Genomic DNA, 19,348 nt, shown 5'->3' on the forward strand with positions numbered 1-19,348 from the left:
CTAATTGTTTGATGGTTTCATTTGGTAATCTGCGAATTTCATTACATAAAACTCTTTGTTGTTGTTTGTTTCTTTCGGAGTCAAACATTTTTGAAAATTCTTGTGTAAATCTTTTCCAATTTGATTTTATTTCTATAGGCATTACTGAAAACCATTTTTGGGCTGCGCCGTCTAAGGTTGTCTGTATCAACGCTGTGCGTCGATGTATCCAATTTTGATGTAGTGGCGTATTAATTGGTTCAGGTCCTATATTTAAAATTAAATTTGCTGTTACTGCATTTAAATAATCTTCTACAGAATATTCAGGGTCTGTTCCTGTGAATACCATTAATGGTTTGTTTGATGTTATTGATGATCCACCCATAAGGTATGGATTCATTGTCATTTGTAATGATTCTGCGGCATTTGGCATTTGTGAAAAATTTGAAAGTTGATTTTTTGTTATTTCGTGTTGTTGAAGGTAATATGGGAGTGGTATTTCATTTTGCATTTGTGTTGGTTGATACGAGTGTGTGATCATTGGGTTTTGTGGCTGAATTGGTTGAAAAGATTGTGTATTAATTGGGTTTTGCATTTGTATTGGTTGTTGATTTTGTGTATCTATTGGGTGTGGAGAAGAAATTCTATGATGTGTATGTGGTTTCTGCACTCTTCGTCCACGATATTCTTGAGTGTATGGTGCAAATATATCTGGTTGTAAATAATCATCATCAGAGGATAGATAATCCGTTTGATGAGATGCTTGTTTTTTATTTTTATTCTGTTGAAAGAATGGGTAATTTTCACTACGATCCTGTGGAGGATGTGAATTAGTTTGAAAATTTACTGAGTTGGTTGTTGCCATTGGATTATCCCAATATTAATTTACTGAGTTGGTTGTTGCCATTGGATTATACCAATATTGAGATCTTATCTGATTATTATTATTTTTTCGTGGGGGATAGTTTGTTTTTGATGAATGTGTGTAATTATAATTATGATCCGCAAAAGTGTTTCTTGTGAATGTTCTGCGTGTTTTTGACGGTATTGTCATGGGTCTATATGTTTGATAATCTATTTGTGAATATATTGGAGCAACCGAAGGTTTAACGGTTGATTGTAAGGTTACTTGTGCTAGTGAAGTGTTTGTATTTCTTGGTGTTATTAAATTTGGACGTATCGGTGAAATACTTTGTTGTGTAGTTGTTGTTGTTTGGACGATTTCTTCATTTATGAAGTGTGATGGTGTTTGAATATCTTGTTGAGTGAGGTTCCTAGTTCCATTAAGGTTTTCATTGTGTATGACGGTCGAATTTAAACTGTTATTTCGCGTATCGGGTAAAAATGTATTGTAGTTTAATGGTGTTGCATCAATGGATAATGGTATTACCCTTACATAATCTCTTACATAAGGTATTGTACTTATTGCCTGACTTGAGATTGATTGTGGGATATTTATGAACGCATAATGACACCATTCGGGGTCCCAAACGTAGTCTGATTGTTCTGTGATGGCGGTATCATCGTTTGAATTTTGGGGTCTGAAATTTTTTCTTGCTTGTGAAATTAAATCTATATTATGTGTGAAATAATCTATTATAAACCATGCCAAAATTTTTTGTAAGTCATGTTTTGTATGTTGTGAAACTTCATCTTTAGTGAAATTTTCATTAATTATATGTAGAAAAGTTGAGAATAGTGTGATTTCATGTCGTACCTTTATATGTTTGGATGTCTCATTCGGTGAGATATGCGGGATAAGGTTTTCATTTTCTAATATTGAAATATGACTATATATTATTGCAAAAACTTCATTAGTAAATATGGAGTTTGCTCTTTGTGAGTTATGATATTTTATGCTTTTTATATATTCTGAGAATACTTTTGAAAATTCTAAATCAAGATCGTCTGTTTGAATTACATATTTGCGGTGATTTGGGTTTGGTGAGCTGAATTCTATGGTGTAGATTCCGTATTGTTGTGTTAAGTTACATATATCTTTCAGATAGTGATCAATAATCTGTCTTTTTATTTTTACATCTGGGAACTCTGTTTTACATGGGCTAATTCCGGGTTCAAACAAATTTAGAAGAAAGTTCTTACAAAGACCATGTTGTCCTCTATTATCGGGTGCATCTACTAGGAAGGGGTAGATATCGTCATCGTCTGGACTATCTTCACTTGGAGTGTGTGTTTGGCTCATTTTTTCGTTTAATAACTGTTAATGGGCAATTATCGATGTGTCTAATTGGTTGATTCCAATTATACAAGTGTACTGGTTTGTGTTTATATTGTTTTTTTATTCTTCTTTTTCCTCTTTTTGATAAATTTGAAGTTGTTTCTGAGTCTGAAAAATATAATTGATCGTGAATGGGGCAATTTTTATCTATAGATTCTTTTAATTTATAAAGTTCGTCTAAATTTTTGGTTTCTGATTCTGAAAATGCGTTTCTATTTTTGGAAAATCTTTTTCGTGTTATTTGTCTTTGTTTGGTTATTATTTTCTTTTTTAGTGTTTGTCGTTTTGTTCTAATATATCCAACTGTTTGTGTATGAGGTGTGATTACAAGGTCGTATTTTTTGTTATCTATTTCACAGTTGTGTAAAACGATTGTTTGTTTGTTTCCTAGATTTTTAAATGACATAAGGTTTAGGATGACGGATGCAAAAAGTTGTTAGATGATTTCTATTTTCTTAAATTGTTAGTCCTTACGATTTTTTGGTTAGCTTAACCTGGGTCTATTTGTTCAGGGTTGGAGAGAAAAGTATATCGATTCCGAAGAATGATTTTTTACTTTCTCGTGGCTAGTATAAGCTAAGGTGTTAACTTACTTAATCTTACTTAGGGGTAGTGATTGTGTTCAAGGGTTGGAGAATAGTAAATCGATCCACAAGGTTCAGGTATAATTAGAACGCGAGTAGTTCGTTAGATACTATTTTAAACTTACTGAGTCTAAGATTTATCCTGGGTCTGGTAAGAGGAGGGTTCAAGTGAAGGATGAATAACTGAAGTTCTTCACTGTTTATCCTAATTTGAATGATTAGTTTTGTTCAAAAATTTCTATTAGTCTTGGGTTTTTTGAAAGGGTTGGATAGTGAATCGACGTTTGAGGTCGTTAGACACTAGCTAAGTGGGTGGGGGAGAACAAAATTGTTCTTTTTGATCCAAGGATAGGCCTTGATGATCAAGTTTTTTAAATTTAATTAAATAGAAAATTAATTAAGATCCAAGGATAAGCCTTGATGATCTGATTTTAAAATTAAGTGAATTTAAGTTTAAAATGGTTTAAATTTATTCAAGAAAAGATTTAGTGTTTTAATGATATTAGTGAGCTTATGATTGCTGTTATGTTTTAGGTGATGAAGCTGGGACAACTGATGATTTTATGATTACTAACAGTTTATTGTCATGCTACTAATTTTTGTTTTGATTTTCAATAAATATTTTCCAAACATGTTTTATAGAATACTGCAGAATTTTAGGAAAACTATCTGAGATCTTTTTATCAATCGTTATTGTATATTAATATTTTTGTTTAGCGCCTGAAATGATCATGAAGATTGACTTCAAGATTTAAGTTTGCAAATGAAAATCTAAATTCATTGCTAATAAGATTCTAAATATAAAAGTTTGTGTTGGCTTTTGCCGTACTATCATATAACTATTTGGTAAGTTTCTACTTTGTCGTATGTCGTCTCTGGTTCGAGGTCTTCTTCCAATTCCGGGTAGTTCTATTATCGTTCGGAATATCGGCTTTGATCTATTGAGTCGTAGAGACATTTCGATTAAATTATCGTCGTGTAACATTTTAAAAATGTTTTGTCTAAATTCTAATCTATTTTTGGTTAATTCTAAGCTATTAAGCTCTTGTTCGAGACTTATGGTCGCACCAGATGAGTTATAACCGATGGTCTTAACTCATAGAGTAATTTCGGATAGGGTACACCGTCTGCTCGTCACGCTATCTTATTTTCGGCCGGATAGATTCGTGCAACTTCTTAGTCTAATACCGATCCTAATCTTACTCTTATACTATTCTAGTCTCAGGTTGTTTAACTAGTCTCTGCTAGGCTCAATAGATCTAGGGTATACTGGTTTATTGCGGCTGCTGAAGTTCTCTTGGAGAGGCAACTAATTTCTAAGTTAAATTCAAATCTCTCTGGTGCTGAAATTACAAGTAATTTCAGCACTTACAAATAAGTGGGTTGTTAGTTAGATGGATCATGATTGGTTAATATTAAATACTTTACAGTGGTAAAATATCTAATTTATCCAATCATAAAATGTAGTTTAGATCAGGTTCCACATTGATCAAATCAGGACTGAAAGGGCTTTAATGTGATTCACCACTCGAACCTATTCGACGTTTAGTTGCGGTTGTTCGCAGAGAAACATCTACCAAGTTAAAAGTGAAAACACCCGAATACAAAGTTCCTTTCCACTTTGAGGGCGAAATACAAAAAACAATAAAATACATCTTTATTTAAACAGCATGCAAAGCTCGGTGCTAGTTGGTGGTCGGAGTAAAAGGGAGCACATTTCTTCCGACTGGACCGAAGCAATGAATAAGAAGTGCTCTTTCATTTCAGATAATAAGCAGTTCAAATGGACTGTTCGGAGTGAACATGGAACACTCGATTGCGGAGGGGGTTGTGTGGCTGCGGGTCATCCGAATCATCCAGCAGATGATCAAGTTAGCAGACCAGACCACTCTTCAAACTCATTTTCCTCACATCTACTCATAAACATCTTCATCTTAGTGGTCCTTAAGTTGCCTCAACTTCGAAACTTTAAACGCAAACTCAATTTACTTTCCTTGAGTAATCGCTTTAACAATATAACGAAGTCTAAAAAAAAAATTTTTTTGCCGCATCAAAACTTAAGCAGCCATGCTTTTTTATACAAAAAACTAGAACAAAAACAATTAATTTAAAAGAGTAAATGACCTATTTCAGTAAAGCTTGCATGCAATCGATATTTTTCAGACAAAAATTATTTGACAAAAAAAGCTTGAAAGTTCAATTTTCATGCAATTGTTCATAAGTAGCAGATGAGTCTAAATTAAGTTTGTCTGTGTCTGTTCCAAATTTTGCAGCTGTTTAACAAGAATCATTTTGCAGAGATGAAGAGAGTGGAAGGATGTCTTCATCAGATGACAGGTGGAAGTCCAATGAGATCCTGGGGTGTCCGAAGCCTCTCATTTGGGACGTGGACTGCGAAGCCAGGGAGAAGCTACACGACATAAAGACCAAGTTCCGCAGGTAGTCACCAGTTTCCCAGATTCACGGGTCTAATTTTCCAATTCCAATTGCATTTGGAACACAAAGTTTCAAAATGGAAAAAAACGGCTTTTTCTTTTTCCTTCACCCCACCTGCAAATTTTTTTCAATTAGTTTTTTGTTCTCATTGTCTGATTGTTATGAAAACTGACATGCGGACTAATAAGGCAGTAACAAACATATTTGGTGTTCATACTTACTTAACCTTGTAAAGCCCCTCGTTGCATCATAAAAGTGACGCTTATGTGAGGTGGTTTTCAGCCAATCTTCCGATGTCAAAATGGATCACATCAATTTGTTTGACCTGACCAAAGGAATGATCAAAAGAGCCAACATCAATCCAGACATATTCGTTCAGATCATGTTGCAACTTGCTTATTACAGGTATGTGCTCTTTCCTCCAAAACGCACTCGCTCACAAATAGCTCAAACGCATCCCTGTTGAAGTTTTACTTCAAAAGGTTGAACCAGTTTCTTTTTCATTACGCCGACAACACGCTTCATCGCAGATAATATCAATTATAACTTAAAATTTGGAGCTTTTGCAATAATTGCGATGCTGAAAAATAAATAAAGGGGAAATGAAAAACAAAAGGGATCAACCGTACAACGCATGAAATGCACGTTTTATACAGATCAATTTTTAGATTTAATACATATGCTTAGGGAGAACATTCTACGGTAGGTCACTTAGGGGAGGGGGTGGGGATTATTGTATGGTTGATCCAACAACAGAAGAAAAACTTAGGTCAAAGATTAAAGTAGACCAATAAATCTAACACGATTAACCGGCTGCTGTGCAGGAAGCACAGAACATTCCGACCACATTCTTAAAAAAAATGAAAGGAAAGATTATCTCTATTTTTTAGTCCAATTAGTTTCATATTTTATGTGCTTGTTGAGTCGAGAAAACTATATGATTGCGTAGAACGTTAATTAATTAGGCATAATTCCCAATATTCTTTCGCAAAAATTAAATGACAAGAAAAAGAAAGTTTTCTTGAATTATTTAAAAAAAAATTGAATTTACCGGAAGCAAAAAATAGTAAACTCAATGCCAGGAGGGAATAATTCAAAAAGTAGTTCTACTCTTTAAAAGTGTCTCCGACAGCTTAAAAAAAGAAGAGTTCATTAAAGAGTTATGTCAGATGCTCGAGTAGCAAAAAATCAAAACATACTTATCTAAAAAATATGGACCAAGTAAAAAAAAACTTAAAAAAAAGCATTTAAAAAAAATTAACTCAATTATTATATTTATTTTAAAAAATCAACTCAATTACTGTATTTTATTTTGAGTGGTTGTCTGAATTAGGTTTAAAAAATGTAATTATGACAAATGATAAACGAAAAAAAGCAGCGAAACTCAACGAGGATTACGTTCAACTCGCTAGACGCGCTCGAAATAAGACTAAAAAGAGAAGTTTTTGAACCCATTTTTCTCGAAATCCGGAACACTTTTTGAATTTTTTTGTTTTGCTCGAATCAATACTGAAAACGTTTTTGCTAAGAATTCAAAAAATTATCTCATCACTTTCAATGGCAAGAACAAAAGAATTAAAAAACACCCGTAGACACAGTTCCTTCCCAATTTAATGGAAAAAAAAAGAAAACCCACATGTTGCTTTCTCGTTACAAAAAAGACACGCAAAAAAACACGGAGGCAAAACTGCGCTTTGCAAACACAGACGAAGACGTATATTTTAAAGGCTGAAAAAAAAAAACAAAATGAACACAAATAAACACCACTTGCAAAACAATGCAATCATAAAAAAAACATGAGTAAAAAAATGAAAATTGTTGAAAAAAATAGATAAATTAAAAATTTCTTGATGAAGGACACCTAAGACACCTAAAGCTTGATTTTTTTTTATTTTGTAATACTGATGAGGGATAAAATGCGTAATTTAAAAAATTGGACTTTGGCCAAATCCCTAGCTGTTTCTCTACTAAAATAAGTGAGAAGAGTGAAAAGACATATCATTTATCAACAACAAAACTAAGGATTAGCCGCTTCTGCAGGAAAAAAAATTGCGCAACCGCTTCTTTTGATCGAATTTTTATTTCAAATTCGATAGAGTATTTTTCAAGAAAATTCAAAAAGTTTCTATGAAACGGTCAAAGTTCGAAAACTTGATTTTTCTAAGACCGACCGTGAAAACTGGTAAAGAAGAAAAAAATCACAAACATACTTATCTAAAAAATATGGACCAAGTAAAAAAAAACTTAAAAAAAAAGATTTCAAAAAAATTAACTCATTTATTGTATTTATTTTAAAAAATCAACTCAATTACTGTATTTTATTTTGAGTGGTTGTCTGAATTAGGTTTAAAAAGTGTAATTATGACAAATGATAAACGAAAAAAAGCAGCGAAACTCAACGAGGATTACGTTCAACTCGCTAGACGCGCTCGAAATAAGACTAAAAAGAGAAGTTTTTGAACCCATTTTTCTCGAAATCCGGAACACTTTTTGAATTTTTTTGTTTTGCTCGAATCAATACTGAAAACGTTTTTGCTAAGAATTCAAAAAATTATCTCATCACTTTCAATGGCAAGAACAAAAGAATTAAAAAACACCCGTAGACACAGTTCCTTCCCAATTTAATGGAAAAAAAAGAAAACCCACATGTTGCTTTCTCGTTACAAAAAAGACACGCAAAAAAACACGGAGGCAAAACTGCGCTTTGCAAACACAGACGAAGACGTATATTTTAAAGGCTGAAAAAAAAAACAAAATGAACACAAATAAACACCACTTGCAAAACAATGCAATCATAAAAAAAACATGAGTAAAAAAATGAAAATTGTTGAAAAAAATAGATAAATTAAAAATTTCTTGATGAAGGACACCTAAGACACCTAAAGCTTGATTTTTTTATTTTGTAATACTGATGAGGGATAAAATGCGTAATTTAAAAAATTGGACTTTGGCCAAATCCCTAGCTGTTTCTCTACTAAAATAAGTGAGAAGAGTGAAAAGACATATCATTTATCAACAACAAAACTAAGGATTAGCCGCTTCTGCAGGAAAAAAAATTGCGCAACCGCTTCTTTTGATCGAATTTTTATTTCAAATTCGATAGAGTATTTTTCAAGAAAATTCAAAAAGTTTCTATGAAACGGTCAAAGTTCGAAAACTTGATTTTTCTAAGACCGACCGTGAAAACTGGTAAAGAAGAAAAAAATCACAAACATACTTATCTAAAAAATATGGACCAAGTAAAAAAAACTTAAAAAAAAAAGATTTCAAAAAAATTAACTCATTTATTGTATTTATTTTAAAAAATCAACTCAATTACTGTATTTTATTTTGAGTGGTTGTCTGAATTAGGTTTAAAAAGTGTAATTATGACAAATGATAAACGAAAAAAAGCAGCGAAACTCAACGAGGATTACGTTCAACTCGCTAGACGCGCTCGAAATAAGACTAAAAAGAGAAGTTTTTGAACCCATTTTTCTCGAAATCCGGAACACTTTTTGATTTTTTTTGTTTTGCTCGAATCAATACTGAAAACGTTTTTGCTAAGAATTCAAAAAATTATCTCATCACTTTCAATGGCAAGAACAAAAGAATTAAAAAACACCCGTAGACACAGTTCCTTCCCAATTTAATGGAAAAAAAAGAAAACCCACATGTTGCTTTCTCGTTACAAAAAAGACACGCAAAAAAACACGGAGGCAAAACTGCGCTTTGCAAACACAGACGAAGACGTATATTTTAAAGGCTGAAAAAAAAACAAAATGAACACAAATAAACACCACTTGCAAAACAATGCAATCATAAAAAAAACATGAGTAAAAAAATGAAAATTGTTGAAAAAAATAGATAAATTAAAAATTTCTTGATGAAGGACACCTAAGACACCTAAAGCTTGATTTTTTTTTATTTTGTAATACTGATGAGGGATAAAATGCGTAATTTAAAAAATTGGACTTTGGCCAAATCCCTAGCTGTTTCTCTACTAAAATAAGTGAGAAGAGTGAAAAGACATATCATTTATCAACAACAAAACTAAGGATTAGCCGCTTCTGCAGGAAAAAAAATTGCGCAACCGCTTCTTTTGATCGAATTTTTATTTCAAATTCGATAGAGTATTTTTCAATAAAATTCAAAAAGTTTCTATGAAACGGTCAAAGTTCGAAAACTTGATTTTTCTAAGACCGACCGTGAAAACTGGTAAAGAAGAAAAAAATCACAAACATACTTATCTAAAAAATATGGACCAAGTAAAAAAAAACTTAAAAAAAAAAGATTTCAAAAAAATTAACTCATTTATTGTATTTATTTTAAAAAAATCAACTCAATTACTGTATTTTATTTTGAGTGGTTGTCTGAATTAGGTTTAAAAATTGTAATTATGACAAATGATAAACGAAAAAAAGCAGCGAAACTCAACGAGGATTACGTTCAACTCGCTAGACGCGCTCGAAATAAGACTAAAAAGAGAAGTTTTTGAACCCATTTTTCTCGAAATCCGGAACACTTTTTGAATTTTTTTGTTTTGCTCGAATCAATACTGAAAACGTTTTTGCTAAGAATTCAAAAAATGTTCTCTTCACTTTCAATGGCAAGAACAAAAGAATTAAAAAACACCCGTAGACACAGTTCCTTCCCAATTTAATGGAAAAAAAAGAAAACCCACATGTTGCTTACTCGTAACAAAAAAGACACGCAAAAAAACACGGAGACAAAACTGCGCTTTGCAAACACAGGCGAAGACGTATATTTTAAAGGCTGAAAAAAAAAACAAAATGAACACAAATAAACATCACTTGCAAAACAATGCAATCATAAAAAAACATGAGTAAAAAAATGAAAATTGTTGAAAAAAATAGATAAAATAAAAATTTCTTGATGAAGGACACCTAAGACACCTAAAGCTTGATTTTTTTTCATTTTGTAATACTGATGAGGGATAAAATGCGTAATTTAAAAAATTGGACTTTGGCCAAATCCCTAGCTGTTTCTCTACTAAAATAAGTGAGAAGAGTGAAAAGACATATCATTTATCAACAACAAAACTAAGGATTAGCCGCTTCTGCAGGAAAAAAAATTGCGCAACCGCTTCTTTTGATCGAATTTTTATTTCAAATTCGATAGAGTATTTTTCAAGAAAATTCAAAAAGTTTCTATGAAACGGTCAAAGTTCGAAAACTTGATTTTTCTAAGACCGACCGTGAAAACTGGTAAAGAAGAAAAAAATCACAAACATACTTATCTAAAAAATATGGACCAAGTAAAAAAAACTTAAAAAAAAAAGATTTCAAAAAAATTAACTCATTTATTGTATTTATTTTAAAAAATCAACTCAATTACTGTATTTTATTTTGAGTGGTTGTCTGAATTAGGTTTAAAAAGTGTAATTATGACAAATGATAAACGAAAAAAAGCAGCGAAACTCAACGAGGATTACGTTCAACTCGCTAGACGCGCTCGAAATAAGACTAAAAAGAGAAGTTTTTGAACCCATTTTTCTCGAAATCCGGAACACTTTTTGATTTTTTTTGTTTTGCTCGAATCAATACTGAAAACGTTTTTGCTAAGAATTCAAAAAATTATCTCATCACTTTCAATGGCAAGAACAAAAGAATTAAAAAACACCCGTAGACACAGTTCCTTCCCAATTTAATGGAAAAAAAAGAAAACCCACATGTTGCTTTCTCGTTACAAAAAAGACACGCAAAAAAACACGGAGGCAAAACTGCGCTTTGCAAACACAGACGAAGACGTATATTTTAAAGGCTGAAAAAAAAACAAAATGAACACAAATAAACACCACTTGCAAAACAATGCAATCATAAAAAAAACATGAGTAAAAAAATGAAAATTGTTGAAAAAAATAGATAAATTAAAAATTTCTTGATGAAGGACACCTAAGACACCTAAAGCTTGATTTTTTTTTATTTTGTAATACTGATGAGGGATAAAATGCGTAATTTAAAAAATTGGACTTTGGCCAAATCCCTAGCTGTTTCTCTACTAAAATAAGTGAGAAGAGTGAAAAGACATATCATTTATCAACAACAAAACTAAGGATTAGCCGCTTCTGCAGGAAAAAAAATTGCGCAACCGCTTCTTTTGATCGAATTTTTATTTCAAATTCGATAGAGTATTTTTCAATAAAATTCAAAAAGTTTCTATGAAACGGTCAAAGTTCGAAAACTTGATTTTTCTAAGACCGACCGTGAAAACTGGTAAAGAAGAAAAAAATCACAAACATACTTATCTAAAAAATATGGACCAAGTAAAAAAAAACTTAAAAAAAAAAGATTTCAAAAAAATTAACTCATTTATTGTATTTATTTTAAAAAATCAACTCAATTACTGTATTTTATTTTGAGTGGTTGTCTGAATTAGGTTTAAAAAGTGTAATTATGACAAATGATAAACGAAAAAAAGCAGCGAAACTCAACGAGGATTACGTTCAACTCGCTAGACGCGCTCGAAATAAGACTAAAAAGAGAAGTTTTTGAACCCATTTTTCTCGAAATCCGGAACACTTTTTGAATTTTTTTGTTTTGCTCGAATCAATACTGAAAACGTTTTTGCTAAGAATTCAAAAAATTTTCTCTTCACTTTCAATGGCAAGAACAAAAGAATTAAAAAACACCCGTAGACACAGTTCCTTCCCAATTTAATGGAAAAAAAAGAAAACCCACATGTTGCTTTCTCGTAACAAAAAAGACACGCAAAAAAACACGGAGGCAAAACTGCGCTTTGCAAACACAGGCGAAGACGTATATTTTAAAGGCTGAAAAAAAAAAAAAAAATGAACACAAATAAACATCACTTGCAAAACAATGCAATCATAAAAAAACATGAGTAAAAAAATGAAAATTGTTGAAAAAAATAGATAAATTAAAAATTTCTTGATGAAGGACACCTAGGACACCTAAAGCTTGATTTTTTTTTATTTTGTAATACTGATGAGGGATAAAATGCGTAATTTAAAAAATTGGACTTTGGCCAAATCCCTAGCTGTTTCTCTACTAAAATAAGTGAGAAGAGTGAAAAGACATATCATTTATCAACAACAAAACTAAGGATTAGCCGCTTCTGCAGGAAAAAAAATTGCGCAACCGCTTCTTTTGATCGAATTTTTATTTCAAATTCGATAGAGTATTTTTCAATAAAATTCAAAAAGTTTCTATGAAACGGTCAAAGTTCGAAAACTTGATTTTTCTAAGACCGACCGTGAAAACTGGTAAAGAAGAAAAAAATCACAAACATACTTATCTAAAAAATATGGACCAAGTAAAAAAAAACTTAAAAAAAAAGATTTCAAAAAAATTAACTCATTTATTGTATTTATTTTAAAAAAATCAACTCAATTACTGTATTTTATTTTGAGTGGTTGTCTGAATTAGGTTTAAAAATTGTAATTATGACAAATGATAAACGAAAAAAAGCAGCGAAACTCAACGAGGATTACGTTCAACTCGCTAGACGCGCTCGAAATAAGACTAAAAAGAGAAGTTTTTGAACCCATTTTTCTCGAAATCCGGAACACTTTTTGAATTTTTTTGTTTTGCTCGAATCAATACTGAAAACGTTTTTGCTAAGAATTCAAAAAATGTTCTCTTCACTTTCAATGGCAAGAACAAAAGAATTAAAAAACACCCGTAGACACAGTTCCTTCCCAATTTAATGGAAAAAAAAGAAAACCCACATGTTGCTTACTCGTAACAAAAAAGACACGCAAAAAAACACGGAGACAAAACTGCGCTTTGCAAACACAGGCGAAGACGTATATTTTAAAGGCTGAAAAAAAAACAAAATGAACACAAATAAACATCACTTGCAAAACAATGCAATCATAAAAAAACATGAGTAAAAAAATGAAAATTGTTGAAAAAAATAGATAAAATAAAAATTTCTTGATGAAGGACACCTAAGACACCTAAAGCTTGATTTTTTTTCATTTTGTAATACTGATGAGGGATAAAATGCGTAATTTAAAAAATTGGACTTTGGCCAAATCCCTAGCTGTTTCTCTACTAAAATAAGTGAGAAGAGTGAAAAGACATATCATTTATCAACAACAAAACTAAGGATTAGCCGCTTCTGCAGGAAAAAAAATTGCGCAACCGCTTCTTTTGATCGAATTTTTATTTCAAATTCGATAGAGTATTTTTCAAGAAAATTCAAAAAATTTCTATGAAACGGTCAAAGTTCGAAAACTTGATTTTTCTAAGACCGACCGTGAAAACTGGTAAAGAAGAAAAAAATCACAAATTTGGTTTTCTTCATTAAACACTTAACCTGAGAGTTGGCACGGTATTTTTCGATTGAAGCCCATTTTTTCCAAAAACCATTTCAAAGTTTCCAAACTTTGGCTTGTTTGAAAGCCAGTACTTTTTTCTTAAGCAAACTAGGCGTTTCACATTATAAAGGTAGGCTTTCAACAATCTAATGTTCCGATAAAAACTATGATGTCAAATTTGAAAGGACAGTTAACAAGAAATTCAAAAAGCAGCAATTAAATCAGAAATTTGACTTTCCGGAGAATCATAGTTTTTGAGTGAAAAAATAGGGTGTAGACGTTTATGCAGAAGATATTCACGATTCAAAATCACAAAATCATTAATAAAACAATTTAGAAAAAAATGTTGAATAGCAAGTTACGGCCTAGCTAAAGCTCTAGCTAGGTGTTTGATATTTTTTGAGTTCGTTATATTGATGCAAAACGAAGTGCGTAATTCAAAATTTGGACTTTGCCCAAAACCTTAGTTGTTTCTCTACTAAAATAAGAGAGAGGAGTAAAAACGTTTTGAGATAATCAGTTTTCCCAAGGAGATAACATTTTTCCAAGTGAAAAATTATTGAAACGCGGCTTCTACAGGAACAACTATTGAAACCTGTTCATTCAATTGAACTTTTCATCTCAGATTTGATAGTGTAACTTTTAACTAAATTCAAAAAATTATTTAAAACGGTCAAAAATTCTAAGAAACGGTCTAGACTTTCCAAAAGCTAAACTGTTTTTTGTAAAAAATAAGTTGTGGAGAAACTTCCCGAAACCGGGTTTTTCAATTGATCAGTACTAATTGAACTGGAATAAGTGATTAAACTGATTTTGTTAAACTAGTTGTTAACCTAAGAAAATTTTACATTCCGAGTTGGTTACGCTTGCAAATTGCAAGCGGAAAAAGCATTGAAATTAGACAATTAAATGGCATCTACGGGAATGGTGCCTCAGTTCTTGGACATTCAAGTTTTCTTGTTGGCAACCCTGCACAACTGACGCTTATAGAAGCCACAGACCATCAATAAAGCCAAATTGTTTATCATTATGCTTTCAAAATTTCGCTTGGAAAATTATGATTGGAAACTTTTTAAGATAGAATATTTGTTGTTGTAACCTTGTCTGAAACTAATAACTTTCTTCAGCTAGTTCGATGAAACAAAAATGCATCGAAAGTGTTAAGTTATTTTAAAACAAATGGCAAACACAGGGGCTTTGCGAAGCTTCGTATCTTTTGCAAAACCACACAAAAATTAACACAGAAGCGAAGCGGAGCATTGCAACACTTGCATTACAAATTCAAACATTCGTTAAAAGATGTTTAATAGAAAGAAGAGGCAATTAATTTTATTGCAAAATCAAGCTTAAAAAATTACTTTAAAATAAGTCGAAAAAATAATCTGCTAAAATTTCATGCTTTTGTCTCGGATGCTGATCATTAACGACCCTAACAAACAATGAGAATCAAGGACCGAGTGGAAACTAAGGGGAAGCATTTGGGTCGAATAAAAATTGCCAAGACTCAAACTTTCCAAAAATTGAGCTTAATTTCGAATATTGTACGTTTTCAGGGTAGTTCCTTTTTTTCATTAAAAGACGCAACACCAGATGTCCAGCAAAGACTCGCAATCTGTTTTTTCAGTTAAACCATTAGCCTCAAATTTGGTGGGAAGTTTTTAAGAAAAAGAAATTTCCAAAAAAGAAATAAGTTTCTAAATCTAAAAAAGTCAAAAGTATCAAAAGCAAATCACATACGTCTTTTTTTAACAAAAAGGAACGTGCCACCAATAAGACAGACAAAAATATAAAGCTATGCAGCAAAAATTACCCAAATACAAAAAAGCAAAACCACCAAACAAAAAGTACATTTACATGCGGTTTAGGTTGGAAAAAAATGTGGATATCGTAATGTGACACTACAATGCGAGGGTCTAAAAAAGAAATATTTTATTACTTATCCAAATTGAAAACACTAATGAATTTACAAAAGAGTCTGAGCCGATCTAACATAAGCCGATTTAACTGAAAAACAAGAACAAAATCTGAGATGGTAAATTTACAACTTAGAACAGAAATCAAATTAGCAAAAAATTTTGAATAAAAAAAATAAAACAGAGTAAAAACAGAGCTTCGCAGTACTTTCAATACAATCAAAACATTGCATTAAACTATATTGTAAAGAGGGAATATAATTTTTTAAATTTAAGCTAGAAAAATTAGTCCAAATATATTTAAAAAAAAACAAAGTTTTTTTAGCTTTGTCTCGGATGATGTTCATGAACAGCCCTCACAAAAACTAAGAATCATTGAACTAGTGGCAACAAGGCGACAAATTTGAAACGAAAAAAAGTACACTAAATATAAAAATTGTTAGAGCTATCAAATTTTGAAATTCAAAATTGTTTGTAACCTTTCCCTCCTGAAACACGCAACAGCATCAAAAATCTTCGATTAATCTACAAAATATAAGATAACTAAGCCGAAATAACAAAACCTGGCTTCGCTCAACCCAAAAAAAAACGAATTAAATTATTCAAAATTGAAGTTGGTAAAAATTACTAGCTACAGAACAACTCTCAATTATATAAAATTTGTTAGTATACCACATAATGTGAAATGCATTGGGAAAAAAGTGGAAAATTAGCGCACAGATAATAGGACTAAAACACAAATCTCAAAAAAAATCAATTTTTTTTTCAATAAATACATTTGAAAAATCATTCACTGCCTAAAAAGATCTAAAAAGTAGTTTTATTTAAAATTCATTATGTCACCTTGTACGCTAAATGGAAAACATGCAATTAAAGAGTACCTACAAAATATGTAAGAACAGTTGTTTACGGGAAAAAAAATTCCCCAATTACAAGTGAATTGCTCTCGCAATTGAAAAAAAAACATATGAAATCGAAAAAAGAAAAAAAACTAAGCATACCAAAACTTTCACATGTCTCGATAAAAGTTCATTGAAAGTTCCCCTGAAACTACGATTGCAATTAAATTACTTACAGCAGAAGGCAACTCTTTGATTTGGCTACTAAGCCGGCAAAACTTGAGCACTACTTCAGTTTCACACTTACTGAAAAAACAAGGTTCAGCGGACGCGAACCCCAGATTTTAGTGTGCAAATGCTACCATGCTACCTTTCGGCCATGTGGCAATGAGCTTGGAAGTTGTTAAGGTTCAATACTAAAGCAAGTTAAAGCATTGCTAGTAAAATTGCTTACGGTAAAAAGAGTCTAGTTCCCAATTACAAGACTTATGCTTTCTCAATAATTTTAACTGAAGTTAAATAAAATGTAGACATAAACTCAGGACGAGAACTCAAAACACAGGCAATAAAACCCAGAAAAAATATCAAAATCTATGAAATATGAAAAAATTATTTAAAATTTTTGGACATAAAACTGAAGAACTATGTTCTATAGAACATTTTTGTGAAGAAAACTCGAAGTTTCTTCGCATTTTTTTAAATCAATTACAGCTCTAAGAACAATGCTAAAGCTTAGCTGTTAAGCTTATCTTTAAGCTTTCAAAAAATGAAAACAAAGAGGAGATTTCGTTTGATAAGTAGTGATTTACGTTTGAGGACGCATAATTCACTGTGTCACTCTTACGAGAGTGCGTCACTACGGCGCTACGACAGAGGCAGAGCCGACAACATCCGCTCGAACAGCGCATCCACTCGGAGACTAATCGAAGCCCTGACGAGTAGAAACTACCCCGAAAGAGTCACTGATACTCGCAAACTACTGTATGAGGCTTGTGATGTCCAGCAGAAACAGATAGACTCGGTCAGTATTCCAGTATTCTCACACAAATCACAAGGTTTTTTCAAATGCACTTCGTGTCATTGGTTTTTCCAGTCAAATTCGGAACTTTTTTTTGAATTTTAATAGTTTGAACTATTTTTCCTGTTTTCTTGTTTCAAAAAACCACGAACTGTGTAGAAAAATTTGGCAAAAAGAGTGAGAATTTCTTTTGCGCGAGCGACTAAAAGTCAAGCAAATTTCAAAAATTTGAAAACCAGCCCCTGGTCATCATAGAATATATATTATGTTACTTGTAACCTATAACAATTGATTATATAAGCGTCAAAACGAACAAAGATCTGACTTTTGGGTCAACAAATAATCTTAATTTAGGTGATTCGAGGTCAAGGTGCCGATATGCTTCTGCAGTGCCTGAAAGACTTCTGTAGAGAGAAAAATGTGGAGGATGCATTTCTCCAGTCGGAAGAGCTCGCTTCAACATTCGACTTCAGACTCACAACCAGCCAAGTGAGCAAACAGGGGCGGATCTAGGATTTTCCCGAGGAAGGGGCGGATTTTCAAAAAATTTTCGAAAAGTTTGACGAACTTTTTTTTAGATCGACAAAATTGATTTTCCCAGCTCTCTTAAAGCACCAAAAAGGCGTTGTTTTGGCCAGGCATTTTTTTTTTAAAAAAAGATCAAAAACGCCGTTTTTGGGAACTTTTTAAAAAACTTTGACAAAAATCGCGTTTTTTGGCGCGCGCTCCTCCTCAAACTTAGTACATATTGGCGCCTTTAGAAAAATTTTAGAGTCGGTCGGCCAAAAATCGATTTCTTAAAGTACCAAAGAGGGGCCGCTTTGGGTCGGCAGAGAGTCGAGTCCCTGAGGGTCCGCCCCTCCCCTTAATCCACCCCTGCCTGAAGGCGCAAAAAGTTAACTTTAGTCAAGCTCATCACTTTAAACACTGGTTAATTTGTTCATTTTGTTAATTTGTTCATTTTATGGCATCATTTTATATGTTGGCTAGCACACCTTGAGTTGAAATAACCTTAATTTAAAAATAAAATGATGATATGAGTAAGAAAGGGTTTTTGTCCAGATGAGTTCTGGCAAGTCGGAGCAGTTCGCGTACTATGGCCCAGTGAGCCGGGATGGATACGGAGTGTGCTACAATCTGCACGACGACCTCATCAGTCTAGTGGTTTCCTCTCTCAATTCTTCTCCCCATTCACAGCAACAGCAATTTGTAGAAGAAATTCACAACGCCAAGAGAGCATTGAAGCAACTGGCTTGTATCCAGTAGCCTTTCTTCGACTACAACAACCGAATATCCAAAACCATGAGAGCCAATCAGACTTCAGTATAAAAACTAACGAGAAGAGAGCAGACCTATCAGCCAGCTTAAGATAGTTTGGGGGACGTTGAGTGGTTGAAAGTTTTCGTGCACTTGGCTTCACTGTCAGTGAGAATATCTCCCATAAATGTAAATTAACAGGGTCAGGTCAAAGGATTTATGGAAAAATCTCCTTGTGATTATTACCCAAATAGTGCTACATAAATAGTGATATATAACAATAGGTGGCAAATACAACTCACATATAACTCAATAGAGAAAACTTCACTTCGGTTCCCATCGGATTCTAACCCGTGTATCTGTATCTGGGTCACGAGTCAGACGAGAGAGGAGAATATCAATGAGCCATTCCATTTCTATTCATGCGTATCTTCCTTTTTCAATTAACATTTTGCTTCTTTCGGATTAAACATTAAAATTGCACTTGCTAACGCATCTAACTTAAGAACCAGAGGCCCGGGTTCAAATCTAGCAAGGCACTTAAGTTTCGTAAAGGTTAGAAAGTTAACCTGATAATTATTGATTGACATGTATTATTCAGAGTTGTATTGTGTTGCAATTATGAAGTTCTAAAAATGGCAATTGACTCTAACTTACCATTTCCTTGATTTAATATATGAATTTCATTATTTACCACGTATATGCATGGCTATTTTTCTGAATTGTATTCAATTAATTGTCAATTTTGAATGAAAGACTTTCTTCTAAAGAGAAGATCGTATTTATTGCTCCTACTTTT

The 19,348-nt window shown here is 32.4% G+C and overlaps 1 protein-coding gene across 1 annotated transcript in view; it reads left to right on the forward strand.

The window, feature by feature from the left end:
- Positions 1-19,253, forward strand: part of LOC134840657 (choline O-acetyltransferase-like) — a gene marked incomplete in the record, with an annotated part of 65,741 nt that extends 46,488 nt beyond the window's left edge. Inside the window, 6 exon segments of the mRNA XM_063856624.1 lie at positions 4,570-4,673; positions 5,101-5,241; positions 5,521-5,643; positions 17,091-17,295; positions 17,647-17,781; positions 18,355-19,253. Coding sequence (XP_063712694.1) covers positions 4,570-4,673; positions 5,101-5,241; positions 5,521-5,643; positions 17,091-17,295; positions 17,647-17,781; positions 18,355-18,558 — 912 coding nt within the window.
- Positions 19,254-19,348: the final 95 nt, after the last annotated feature.

Source organism: Symsagittifera roscoffensis, chromosome 2, assembly GCF_963678635.1.
Source record: "Symsagittifera roscoffensis chromosome 2, txSymRosc1.1, whole genome shotgun sequence".
In the NCBI taxonomy this organism is placed as follows: domain Eukaryota; kingdom Metazoa; phylum Xenacoelomorpha; order Acoela; family Convolutidae; genus Symsagittifera; species Symsagittifera roscoffensis.